The following is an 11,213-nucleotide window of genomic DNA, read 5'->3' as shown; positions in this document are numbered from 1 at the left end:
GCGAGCAGACATTCAGACAAGACAGAGAGATAAACAGCATCCGCGCTGCCGCCATACCCCAATTCTCCTCCCTGCCCGAACCTAACCCAACATTCCCACAGAAAGATGCCTGGCAGCCCCCGAGTGCAGTTGCAGTTGCAGTGTGTAGAGGGTCAAAGTTGGGTAGTTTATGAGAAAACGGAGCCAGCCCGACAAAAACCGCGCCGCGTAACCTTCCTGCCCAACCCAATCTGTCGTAGTACTCCATACCGGACCATGATGTGCTCTCTGACAAAGACAAACAACACAATTGCTCTGTCCCGTCACAATTGTCTCTTTCTTTCTTTCTCGCTAAGTAGGTAGGTCATCATCATCTACCCGAGTCCAACCCGCAAAAAGAACCGATCAGCCACTCCCGCAAAGTTTCCCACAGTTTTCGATCTCCCGTCCATCAATTCCGTCTTGGTTGTTCCCTTGGCGAAACCATCCCCCCACCCACTTCCCCCCTCGCAAAGGCGCCCCCATGCCCCAGTATATGGGGAAAGTTTGAAAGAGAGAGAGCAGGAGGAGGATGGAAAGAAAAACGAGAGAGAGGAAGAAGCGGAGGGGGAGAGGGGAGGGGGGGAGGAGACGGCGCACGCCAACAACATGGAACCAGCCTCGGCTTTCCGACCACACCACACACACACACACGCACACACACACAAACACACAGAGGAGAACCAAAGCCAAGTTATATGCCATGTCCTAAGAACCCGTCAATCGTAGCCAGACCGCCCCAGCAAAAGAAGACAAGGCAGGGGGTGTCGAGGAGTTCATTCCGGAAGGCCGCGGAGACGCAGGGGAGGGAAAGGAGGCCCCAGCCCACCACCAATCTTGTTGTTGTCATTGCCCGTCGCTGCTTGCGCGTGGACGCCTGCCACGGCAAATGTAAGAAGTGAGTCGTAAACCTTTGCCCGGAACGATCGGGAACCGTGTTGAAATACGCAAAAGCCATGCCGGTCATGCAGAGAAGAGAAGAGAGAAGAAAAAAAAACAGAACTCTAAAACGAGAGAGAAGAAGCAGAAGGTTAGAAAGAAAAGAACCGTGGTTTTCATTGGCAATTTCCCTCCCCCCTCAACGCGGCCTTCCTTCAAACCACCCTGTTTCGTGCTTGTCCCTGCGAGCATGACGGTACCGCGGACCATGTGGCAGGCGCCTCGGACGCCCTTCCTTTTGACACCCCAAAAAACTCCTCGCACGTATCTCTCGACACAGCTTTCGCGCGGACAGGTGGCCATCGGCAGGGTCCGAGCCTCGTCGCCCCTACTTGGTTTCCATCGCCACCCTTTTGCTGCTCTTGTGGGTATCTCAACATGGGCATTTTCTTTTCCTGTCATGATCATGAACGGGGCGAAGGGACCGCGAGTCGCCTGCCGCCAGCGGGATCTGGAGGATGATACTCTGCTGGCGAAGTACAGCATAAACTGCCCAACATAACGGACACTCTGTGTGTGTGTGTGTGTGCGACCGCGAGCTGACGGAACGGCTTTTCGTTCACGCCTGTGCCAACTCAATCTAATTTCGCCATCATATCCTGCTTGCTCATCGGGGTGAAGTTGTCAATGTCGAGCCCACGCGCCGCGAGGACCGGGATCATGTGCGGTGGCACAAGCTGGTGGTTCAGGTGAGGAGCGATGGACAGCTCTAGAAAGAGAAGAGAACATCTGGTTAGCAAGCCTTCGAGAAGCAGACCACGGTGACAGATCCCTTACCATGACGCGAGAAGTCGAACAAGGGCGGAAGATCCCTGAGCTGGCCCGTCCCGTGCCGCGAGTCCGGCAGCTTCGTGCTGGGGTCGCGAAGCTCGTCGAAGAACGGATGCACCATGGCTTCAATGGCGCCCAGGCGTTCTGTTGGAGTATACTCGAGCAGCCGCGCGATGAGGTCAATAGCATTCGCGTCCGCCTTACGGAATACTTTGCTGAACGGGTGAGGCTTGATTTGCGGGAACTTGTGCTCCATGTAGTTCGGGTTCATGGTCCGGATCTGTTCCCGCGTGGGCGTTCCGAGGACCTTGATGATCTCTACGAGCTGGTCGATGCCAGACTCCCCGGGGAAAAGCGGCTGGCCCAACATGAGCTCGGCCATGACGCACCCGGTGGACCACACGTCTGTTTCGCCCATTCGGTTAGCGGTTTGCCATACCCAGACGCAAGCGAGCTCATTTTTCGCTCTCAGTCCCCGCTTACCAATCTTGGTCGTGTAGTTGGTTGCGCCGAAGATCAACTCCGGGGCCCGATAGTACCGCGAGCAAATGTACGAAACATTCGGCTCGTTCTCCACTAGGATCTTGGCACTGCCAAAGTCGCAAAGCTTTAGCACGCCAGTGCTTGGGTCTAGGAGGAGGTTCTGCGGCTTGATGTCGCGATGGCAGATTCCTTGTGAGTGGATGTACGCCAAGGCCCTGAAAAGCTGGTAGATGTACAGCTTCACTTCTAGGGTGGGCATGGTCGTCTTCATCTTGTTGAAGAATCTCGAGGCCCTGTAGACGGTCTCGGGGACAAACTCCTGCACGAGGTTGAGGTAGACCTCGTCTTTCTGTCGCGACGATCGTCAGCAAGGAAGCGCCGCCACAAGTGCTCCCGGGGCAGCAACACGACTTACTCGTTCGCCATTGGAGTAGTAGAAAGCTTTCAGCTGCACAATGTTGGGATGGCGCACGATCCTCATGATTTGCAGCTCGCGATTCTTAAAGCGTTTGTCTTGTAAGACCCGCTTGATGGCCGCATCTTCGTTGGACGGCGACAGCTTCGTCTGGAAAACTACGCCGAAAGATCCGTTGCCGACAATCTTGCACTGGGTATACTGTATCTCGCGGGTCTCGCCGGTGATACCATCTTGCACCTTTTCGCGGATTACTTCTACATTGCTTCGTCAGTACGGCGTCCCATTGGGGTCCCTCGCTCGGAACCTAGATTCGAGCAGCGGTCTCACCTCCCATCCGTAGGGTGTTGAATGCTGCTGGCCGATTTGACGCCATGCTTCTTCAGGTATACGCGGTGTCAAGTCGGTGCTACCGCTGGGGACAACCGAGCCGTATTGGCGGCAGGGGAAAGGAAGGACGAGCCGCGAGAGCGCTGGTGTCGGCCGTGTTGGGCAACAAGTCGTCAGAATCCTGGCGACAAGAGTGTGCGAGCTGCGGGGCTCGACGTTTTCTTGCCCGGGTTCTTTCTGTGCAGCAGCCCGAGAAGCGCGCGGTTAGGGTTCGAATTGACGATTTCGTCAACCTTTGGAGGGCTCGTTTGGGTGCCGGCGCCTCGTAGCCCGATGCCGGGGTCTCGGTTTTGGGGCCGGAGCGACGCACTGGGCGGCGCAGAGGGAATTCTGGGCGGGGGAGCTGATGCAGCTGGGGTGACTGCAAAACAGACGTGGATTGGCTGCGATGCAGAACTGTGTTATGGCCCTGCGGTTAGAGGGACGCTCTCGCAATTCGGTGCTTCATGTAATGCCCCGGCGGTTCTTGGGTGGGGGAAAGCGAGATGGTGTCAGGGTGTGCGATGTTCGCGGCGTGGAGGTGGAGACCAGAAGACGTTGCGAAAGGGAAGGAACGGCGAACACAGCGATGTGAGAGGTTAAGGTTGAATTTCAGAGTGCCCGCTCGGGTCAGGATGCAGTGTGGTTTTGGAGGGGCGGGGCGTGCGCTAGCTAAGTAAAAAGATGGCGGGGAACAGCAGGAGGGCAACTGTGGTGGCGACGACCGCACACAAGGGGCAGCCTGGCGTGTGGTGCGGCAGGCGGTCCCAGGCCAGGGTCGAGTGGCTCCGCGAGGATGCGGGACGCATGGACTCGGGCGACCTTAGCTCGATTGATCTGGCTGTGGAAACGACTGGAGCACCGCTGCAAACTGCGTTGTTGAAACTAACAAGGCGATTGCTGGCATAAGAGGGAAAAACAAAAGGAAAGGGACAGAAAGCACCCGGCAACTGAAGGCCACCCTCGGATCGACGGGCGCGACAGTCTTGCTTCTCTTTTGCTGGGTGTGAAAAACTTCCCTGCCATTCGCATGCTGCTGCAGCTCTCATCCACATCTGGTGAGGTCAGATGGCCAGGGACTCGGTGCGCTGTCCGATCGCTGCAGCCAACCAAAGCAGGCGGAATTGAGGGGTCGGTCGGGAAGGGGCCAGGGTTGGGAGGCAGGTGAGCGTTTTGGGACAGCTCGGTGTGCATCGAGGTGGACAGCGAGGGATTGGGGAGGAATAAGGAAAGGGCAGGGCAACATATGAAACAGACAGCGGGAAAAGCCAAACACTTACGCGCGCTTGCTTTCCGTTGTCGCCGCCAGATCGTGCGGAGAGCCTCGTTTGGGGCAGGCGAGATGATGAATGGCTCTCTGCTCGCGTGGAGAGGAGGGGCTCGTCCCGGCCCGTTGTCACCTGGGGTTTGGGCTTTTTAGTGTAGAGTAGCTCCGACGCAGGGTCGGCAGGGAGTGGCTCGCGTGGTGAACTGGAAGTGGAAATGGTTAACCTCCGGTTGGTCGAGCGACTGTTGTGATATTACCTGCCCGCAAAACCGCAGAGCTTGTCAACGATTGATTCAAGGCGATCGCTGCTACACAGCTCAATGCCCGACCAGGAAACAAAGAGAAGCTTAGGCAGGTACTGTACCGACTTCGGTCGGAATCGCTTGGGGAGCGAAGGGCGCGTGCTTAGGGCAGGTGATAGCTGGCCAGTGCCACTTTCAGCGCGTCATTCAGATGCGTGCCCATGCGGCGGCTGGAGGCGGGCTAGTTTTTCCGTGCAACTTAAGGTGCAGGCAGGGTACTGTACTGTACAACTGTGGTTTGAGCAGGTGACGCAAGAGGTAAAGAGTAAACCGAAACACGCAGCTGGATGCATCGGCAAGGGCTGGCACCTTACACGGGAGTTCAGGTGGTCAAGAGGAGACAACCAAAGATAACTGCTTGTAAGTAAAGGGAGAGACAACTACCTAGGTACTCTACAGGTTCACAGAGAATCTTGTTCGTCGAGGTCTGACGTGACCCTCCAGAAACCACTGGGGAGGGGCCGTCCTGATGGGGCAGCTGCCAGTTGGAAATAGCCTCCAAAATGGGCACGGCAGCCAGCCCTGGCGTGGGGTCTGGCTGGCAAGTGAACGTCAGGCCGCCCGCCTGGCTCCAGCGTTTCGAGCAGTGGGCCAACTTGCTTCTGCTGTCTTTGTCGCCCCTTGTCTGAGGCCCGATGTGGGGCAATTGAGAAATCCGAAATGGCCACCTGCCAGTTCGTTCCTCATGGTGACCCAGAGAACGCCCATGGGTCCAGTGCCAAGAAGTACTTCGTACCGTGATTGCCATGGCCGATTGGGGCACAGATGATGCTCAGGACGGAAGAAGAGAAACGTGGATACGGAATACAGCTTGACGCATACGCAGTAAACACCCATTGAACTCCAGTTAGATGTAGACGCTTGTTTCCCTCGCCAGTTCCAATATTTTTTACATTGAAAAGTTGAGTTGCGCCGAGAGTGAAGCCATCTAGCGAACGGACTTGACTGCTGTGGTTACCATATGTATCCCAAAAGTCAGGTAGGTACCTAACCAACCTACTCCGTGCCTACCTCAAATTACCGTGACTGCTGCTTACGATCACTGTCAGGTATGCAAATATCTGTGACGGCGGGGGTTGAGCAGAAGAGACGGAGGAGCAAGTCCTTGCAGACATCTTGCGTCGATGGCAAGGAAGCTTACTGCGTAGGTTCCTCTAATACCTCCCGCAGTCATAACCAAACATCCTGGAACGGTCCTGCATCAGAAGGCGCACCTGTCAAGGAACTGTTTGGTTCCTTGCATGGCCAATCTCCAGCCAACCTCTTCCTTCACCATTCCGAGGTGATGCCGGCGTCCAAGAGATCGGGCGGGGCGGGCAGCCCTCTGCGTCATCATTGGGCTGCGCTGAGACAGTGCCGTGGATGACCGGAGGCCGGCACACCTTCCGGCTCTCTCTTCCTTCGACTTGGCACGCAAGGAGGGGCAAATATGGAAGGACCAGTTCGGCCTGGACCACTACGCCGATAATCCGCTGGATTCTGCGATTGGGGCAGAGAAACAACTCGAATGTGTATAATGTGTGCGTCATCGAGCCCGACGAGCACATGGTGAGATGCTTCTACTGTTGACGTCGCACGGAGTACGCTGATGCCCGACGATAAGGAAAGTTCGCTGTCTGTGTGTGCATTTCCGCAACTCGGTCTTGGAGCGATGCGCGTCAGGGATGTGGATCTTCAAAGCGCCTTTGGAGGTCTCATGACCACCCGGAATGCGCTAATCCACCGCCTGGACCCCGGAGACCGTGCCTACACGAGACCAGACTCCTGCTGACTGGCGAGCAGACAATGTTCGCGCGATCCACTGGTCATCGGCTGAAGAACCATCGCTGGCTTGACTCGGCGGTTAACTTATTATTGGCGACTGGACAGGACCCCAGGCTGCGCTGTCGCGAGACAGATGGGAAGCTGGGAAGTTGAAATTGGAGGTCCACTGAAAACGGCCAGCGGTAACTAACGTAAAACAAACGACGGTGGCCCCTCGAAAGGTCAAGCTGTTTGGCATCCCGAGATTACGGCTGCGAGATGATTAGCGCCCGCGCGGCTCCGATCCACGCGCGACAGGCCTGATCATCGACCAGAGCATCACTCGCAGGAGCGACCGGTCCCGGGCCCAGGCCCAGGCCAACGTACTTGCCAAATATAGAAACAAGAGGCTCGAAAACAGCTGCCTTCGGGGCATTCCGTCACGGCCGAATCTCAACGCCGGGCACGTGGTACGATAGGAAGGGTGAAGGTTGTTCGACAATCGCGCAATGGAGCTTGGTCACGGCAGTTGAGCATGTGATTACGGATCCGTACACAATATTACACAGGACGTTACCGAGTCGTGTGAGCTCTTACCGCAGTACCTAGGTTGAGCTCACTGCCACCACAACTGCTCCGCGGTCCCCGATGGACCGGTCGGAGCGGCAACCAGTGCAAACTGTCGGCGAGAGTTTTTCCACGAAGTAGTCTGTACATCACGGGGACTCTCGGTGACAGCACATGGTAAGCTAAAAGGTCTCGATAATTACCGGTAGCGCGAGGTGTGGGCGTGCACACCGAGATCTACTGTAACGTCCCTTTCCGTGTGGGGCCCCCGGTCCAGCGTGGTGGTTGAAGCTCAGTGCAGTGGGCCCACTCAGATTGCGGGGCAAGCAACCTCAGGAAGGTAGCACCTACCGTGCTCAGGAAGGAGACAAAAACAGCTGGAAGGGTTGGCAGGCGGGCAGTCAAGGGGCAGGATGGTTCGGAGGTCTCGACATGCGCCTTGCTGCACTGCATCTAACGTTTATTATCTCCCGCTTCCATTTGTTGGCTTCGGCTTGCTTGCACAACCGGCTGCCCCTAAGTCATCTTGCGTGCAAACGCTCGAAGTCACGTGGGCGCGAAGCGGAGTGCGCAATGGGCAAGGCATGCAACGACACATCTTGCTTCCACCAAAACGTCACCTCCCCAAGCTGAGGTGCCGAGCCGTCGGTCCGTTCGGGGGGCGCGCAAGGACAGGGCCGAGTCCCCCCCTACACGGCTACACGGGGCTAAGACAACGTGCCACCGTCTTGTTCGCGGCTTTGCCATTTCTGACACGGCTCTGCATGGTGCGGAAGTACAGTGCTGAGTGTACGGTAACGGTACGGGTCTTTCGACATGGGCGGTGTCCAACAAGCTTTTTCTTGTCGCTGGGATCGCGGGGCTCGCCGCGGGACGCGGATCCCCTGTGGCCGACCCGGCGATGGTCATATTTCACCATATGACGTGCCCGCCCGCGTTGTGCAGCGCTTGCGAGTTTAGGCAGTTCCTTGAGACGCTGCATGCTCGCTAAACATCCTCCCACATCAGCGGCGTTACCGTGTCTCCGATCAAAAAGGGGGGATGGCAGCGCAGATAAGTGACCGGGGGCCACGGCGCATATTCCCTCTGCTCTTGCCCCTTCTCTCCACTTACCTCTTGCCCGTCCGCATGATTATCCGCTCTGGCTTGGTTTTGGTGATTCGACGGGTTGAGGTTGCTGAGCTCAAAACCGCCGGAGGTTGGTGAACCGACAACGTCATGCAAGTCAGCAAGCCCTCTCTTCCTTCGCCCAGTCGGTACCACCGAACCCGGCTCGATCCCCCCTTTTTGGGCAGCGTGCAGACTCTGCTCAAGCATGGTTCTTTGTTGACTCGGCAGCTAGCTGAATCAGAACCACACGTTTTTGCCGGTCAGCGCTACCCGTCTTCTGGCAACGCGGCCGCGAACGACTGGCGCTGTTCTGGGACTGCTTGGTAACAGAGACCGATTCGTCGATGGTTGAATGCGTGTTTCTTCCTTCGCGCTTCCCGAACCGTCCCGAGGTCACTGACTGTCATAGGCCAACGACAATGAACTCGGTGGTGTTGGGCACCAGCGGGAACATCCAGAAACAACTGAGACTGGCGCCTTTGCGCATGCGCAATGCCCTCTCGTGCATGCCTCTCTGCTGTGTAACATCGAGGAGCCCAACGCGCCCAGCCCATGATCGCCGCCGAGGAAAAGGACGATCAGCTTCCAGGAGGCTTGCGGCATGTGTTTTGAGACTGGATGGCAAAGTCCCGGAGGCGAAGGTACCGCTTGACGCGACCGGCTGCCGCTGGCCTATTTCACTCGCGGCCTCTCGGCAGTCAAAATCGATGGCTGCCATCGCCTCCCTGTTCGCGGGGTTTACGCAGTATGGCCTCCCACGTGCGGGGCAGGATCCATCGAAACAGGCGGCAGAGCGGCAATTGGAAGCATGGGGATGGTGGGTTGCGTGCTGCCGTCGAAATGGCGGGGATGCGTGCCCCTTATTCGCCGCTCCTGCCATCCTGTCATGCCCGTGACTGAGATGCAGATCCGAGACTGCGCCGAATGGGCGACGCCACTTGTTTGCTTGCTCCGGCTGATTAGCGAGATGCCAGAACGAAGGGGCAACGGGTATTTACGTGCTGGCACTCCGTTCAGGGAAACTCTCGGGTGCGCTTTTTAGGAAGTTGCGAGGCGGACAGTGTCGTGGGTAGGTGGTTGGCCCCCGGTTTGAACGGCCACACAACGTTGTCGTCGCTGATACGCGTTACGGTGAGACTAGAACACAGGAGGAACACTCCGGGACAACGCAGAGGGATACGCCTGGCGTTTCGGGTTGCCTGAGCACCTGCGTTGAGATGCTTTATTTCTTCCCTCAGGGGTTATGTGGGTGAGCTAGGTGGATGAGACGAAGCAAACCAGGCGCCCAGATCTACAATGCCGCCCATGACGGTTTGTTCCGGTTAATCCTAACCTCGTAGGGTGGGCCATAGCCCCAGGACGCAGTCTCGCTCGAGTGAGGTCGACCGCTCAACAAACGCCTCTCGTCTCCCTCGTATGCGGCCCTCAATCTGGCTGTTAGCAGGTACAACTGGGACCCGGCGCTGAAAACGGATAGAGTAGGGTATATTGTTGTAGTGTACTCGAAGCAGAGATGGGCTCTTCGCCACGTCGTTTCCAGCTTCCGGCCTCCTAGTTGGCCAATCCATATCTGTTTGGTTATGATCCTGGGCAGCCGAAGCACTGGACATATGGACCAGGACGCCAGGGGCATTGAATTCACGCTGGTCCGACTCGCTTGCTCGCCCCCTGTTTCCTGCACAAAAATTAATCCTTCCGGGGCCGCTGGTTCGCACCTATCAAGTCCCAATCGTGATGGGCAACAAGTTGGAAACACATACCATAAATACCAACTCTGCACAGCATACATCATAACCCAAGCGCCTCAGCATGCCGCATACTAGTAACTTGCAATGAGAACCCGGAGCCTCGAACGGCTACTAGACCGTCCAACCCAACGCATGCGCTAACCGCGGAACCCGCCGTGAAACCCTACCCGCTGCCACGAACAACCCAAGCCTCCTTAGCCTTAAAACTAAAACACACCACCCCCCTTCGGTCAACCTGGCTCACAGAGCAAGGTTATACGAGTACTCATCCTCCATATTCTGGCTGACCCAGAGCACAACCGAGCTGGGGAGAGAAGAGACCGAGCGTGTCAGTCAACGACAACAGCACCACCAAGAGACGAGGGAAAGGGGGGAAAGGGGACTCACCTAATCCCGACCAGCGCATTCGCGACGACATTCTCAACCCCCATCGTCATGGCGGGGAAGGGCACGCCGGGGACGACGAAGCGCAGCACGAACACGGTCACGCCGCCGGCCATGCCGCCGGCGAGGGCGGCGAAGCCGAGGAACAGGACGACGCGGGCCTTCCAGGCGACGCCGGACCCGGAGTAGCTGAAGCTGTCGGCCGACAGGCGCGACTTCTCCACGCTGTTGATGATGAGCATGCCCAGGCTGCTGAAGATGAAGGGCAGCCAGTCGACGAAGGTGACGTGCACGGTCGAGCCGTTCAGCGCCGACTTGGACCAGACGGCCGAGTCGAGGAGGACGTAGAAGGCGAGGGAGAACTGTGTGCGAAGAAGAAAAGGAGGGGGTTAGTTGGTTTGGTTTCATGGGTTGCAGTTGATTTGGGAAGGTGGGGAGCCGGAAGGAGGCAGGGCCGGGGAAGAAGGGTTATGAAGGGTATACACATACCAGGCCGCCGGCGGTATAGACGCCTGCGTTTCGCGCCCAGATGCTGTTAAGCCATTCTGGCCTTCGAAATTTCCAGAGGCGGTCTTCGGACATGGTAGTGGTTCGGGTTTCAGTGCTGGGGTCGCTGGTTGCGCGCCGAGGCGGGGAATGGATCGTGTCTGGCTCGAATTGAGAGGGATGGCCTGCTCTAAAGCTTGGGTAGCCGCAAGGCTATTATAGTGCTGAATCGCTTTCGGACAGACACTGGGGATGCTGCGCTACAATCCGTGTCTGCCGCGGCGAGTCGTCGACGGCAGGGCGAGGTGAGGTGCGAGGCTCGAACTCGGCTCCAGGCGGATGACGACGTTGGAGCAGCAGGCTGGCGGACCCACCTAACGCTAAGGCTGAGCTGCTTGGCGCGAAGCAAGGGTCAAACACGTGATCACCCTGATGGCCTCCCCTGCTTCTGGGCCTACTGTGCAGAAGTTCGGCGTTTTGGACTGGCCGTGGCTAACTATTCACCTAGCTCCGTACTCTACACAGTAGGTAGGGTACGCGGTGTTCGATATCTTATTTCCAGCGCCAAAAACCTCTCCAGACGCTGAAGCGCTTCAATGGCGGCCATGATC

General features: G+C 57.4%; 4 protein-coding genes across 4 annotated transcripts; 2 read left to right on the top strand and 2 right to left on the bottom strand.

Moving 5' to 3' along the window:
• Positions 1–1,495: 1,495 nt before the first annotated feature.
• THITE_2108621 (uncharacterized protein) lies at positions 1,496–3,360 on the bottom strand. Its single transcript, XM_003649696.1, has 5 exons — positions 2,957–3,360; positions 2,627–2,883; positions 2,212–2,560; positions 1,735–2,133; positions 1,496–1,666 (listed from the first exon to the last, which is right to left on the bottom strand). The coding sequence occupies exons 1-5, from the start codon at positions 3,000–3,002 to the stop codon at positions 1,533–1,535; spliced, it is 1,185 nt and encodes a 394-aa protein (XP_003649744.1). The 5' UTR covers positions 3,003–3,360; the 3' UTR covers positions 1,496–1,532.
• A 4,274-nt stretch (positions 3,361–7,634) lies between these two features.
• THITE_2108615 (uncharacterized protein) lies at positions 7,635–8,212 on the top strand. Its single transcript, XM_003649695.1, has one exon. The coding sequence runs from the start codon at positions 7,916–7,918 to the stop codon at positions 8,078–8,080; it is 165 nt and encodes a 54-aa protein (XP_003649743.1). The 5' UTR covers positions 7,635–7,915; the 3' UTR covers positions 8,081–8,212.
• Positions 8,213–8,654: 442 nt separating this feature from the next.
• THITE_2108614 (uncharacterized protein) lies at positions 8,655–9,150 on the top strand. Its single transcript, XM_003649694.1, has one exon. The coding sequence runs from the start codon at positions 8,793–8,795 to the stop codon at positions 9,024–9,026; it is 234 nt and encodes a 77-aa protein (XP_003649742.1). The 5' UTR covers positions 8,655–8,792; the 3' UTR covers positions 9,027–9,150.
• A 724-nt stretch (positions 9,151–9,874) lies between these two features.
• On the bottom strand, positions 9,875–11,038 carry THITE_2108611 (uncharacterized protein). Its single transcript, XM_003649693.1, has 3 exons — positions 10,606–11,038; positions 10,120–10,478; positions 9,875–10,036 (listed from the first exon to the last, which is right to left on the bottom strand). Exons 1-3 carry the CDS (start codon positions 10,696–10,698, stop codon positions 9,973–9,975), a joined length of 516 nt encoding a protein of 171 aa, XP_003649741.1. The 5' UTR covers positions 10,699–11,038; the 3' UTR covers positions 9,875–9,972.
• Positions 11,039–11,213: the final 175 nt, after the last annotated feature.

The sequence above is a fragment of the Thermothielavioides terrestris genome, chromosome 1 (genome assembly GCF_000226115.1).
Source record: "Thermothielavioides terrestris NRRL 8126 chromosome 1, complete sequence".
In the NCBI taxonomy this organism is placed as follows: Eukaryota; Fungi; Ascomycota; class Sordariomycetes; order Sordariales; family Chaetomiaceae; genus Thermothielavioides; species Thermothielavioides terrestris.
This window is presented reverse-complemented; position numbering and strand designations above follow the sequence as displayed.

Coding starts and splice junctions, on each gene's coding strand:
- THITE_2108615 (XM_003649695.1), top strand. CDS start 7,916: ATGGCAGCGCAGATAAGTGACCGGGGGCCACGGCGCATATTCCCTCTG.
- THITE_2108621 (XM_003649696.1), bottom strand. CDS start 3,002: ATGGCGTCAAATCGGCCAGCAGCATTCAACACCCTACGGATGGGAG. Junction 2,884..2,956: donor CAACACCCTACGGATGGGAG/GTGAGACCGCTG, acceptor GAAGCAATGTAG/AAGTAATCCGCGAAAAGGTG. Junction 2,561..2,626: donor ACTACTCCAATGGCGAACGA/GTAAGTCGTGTT, acceptor TCGTCGCGACAG/AAAGACGAGGTCTACCTCAA.
- THITE_2108611 (XM_003649693.1), bottom strand. CDS start 10,698: ATGTCCGAAGACCGCCTCTGGAAATTTCGAAGGCCAGAATGGCTTAAC. Junction 10,479..10,605: donor TCTATACCGCCGGCGGCCTG/GTATGTGTATAC, acceptor CTTCGCACACAG/TTCTCCCTCGCCTTCTACGT. Junction 10,037..10,119: donor AATGCGCTGGTCGGGATTAG/GTGAGTCCCCTT, acceptor TTCTCTCCCCAG/CTCGGTTGTGCTCTGGGTCA.
- THITE_2108614 (XM_003649694.1), top strand. CDS start 8,793: ATGGGGATGGTGGGTTGCGTGCTGCCGTCGAAATGGCGGGGATGCGTG.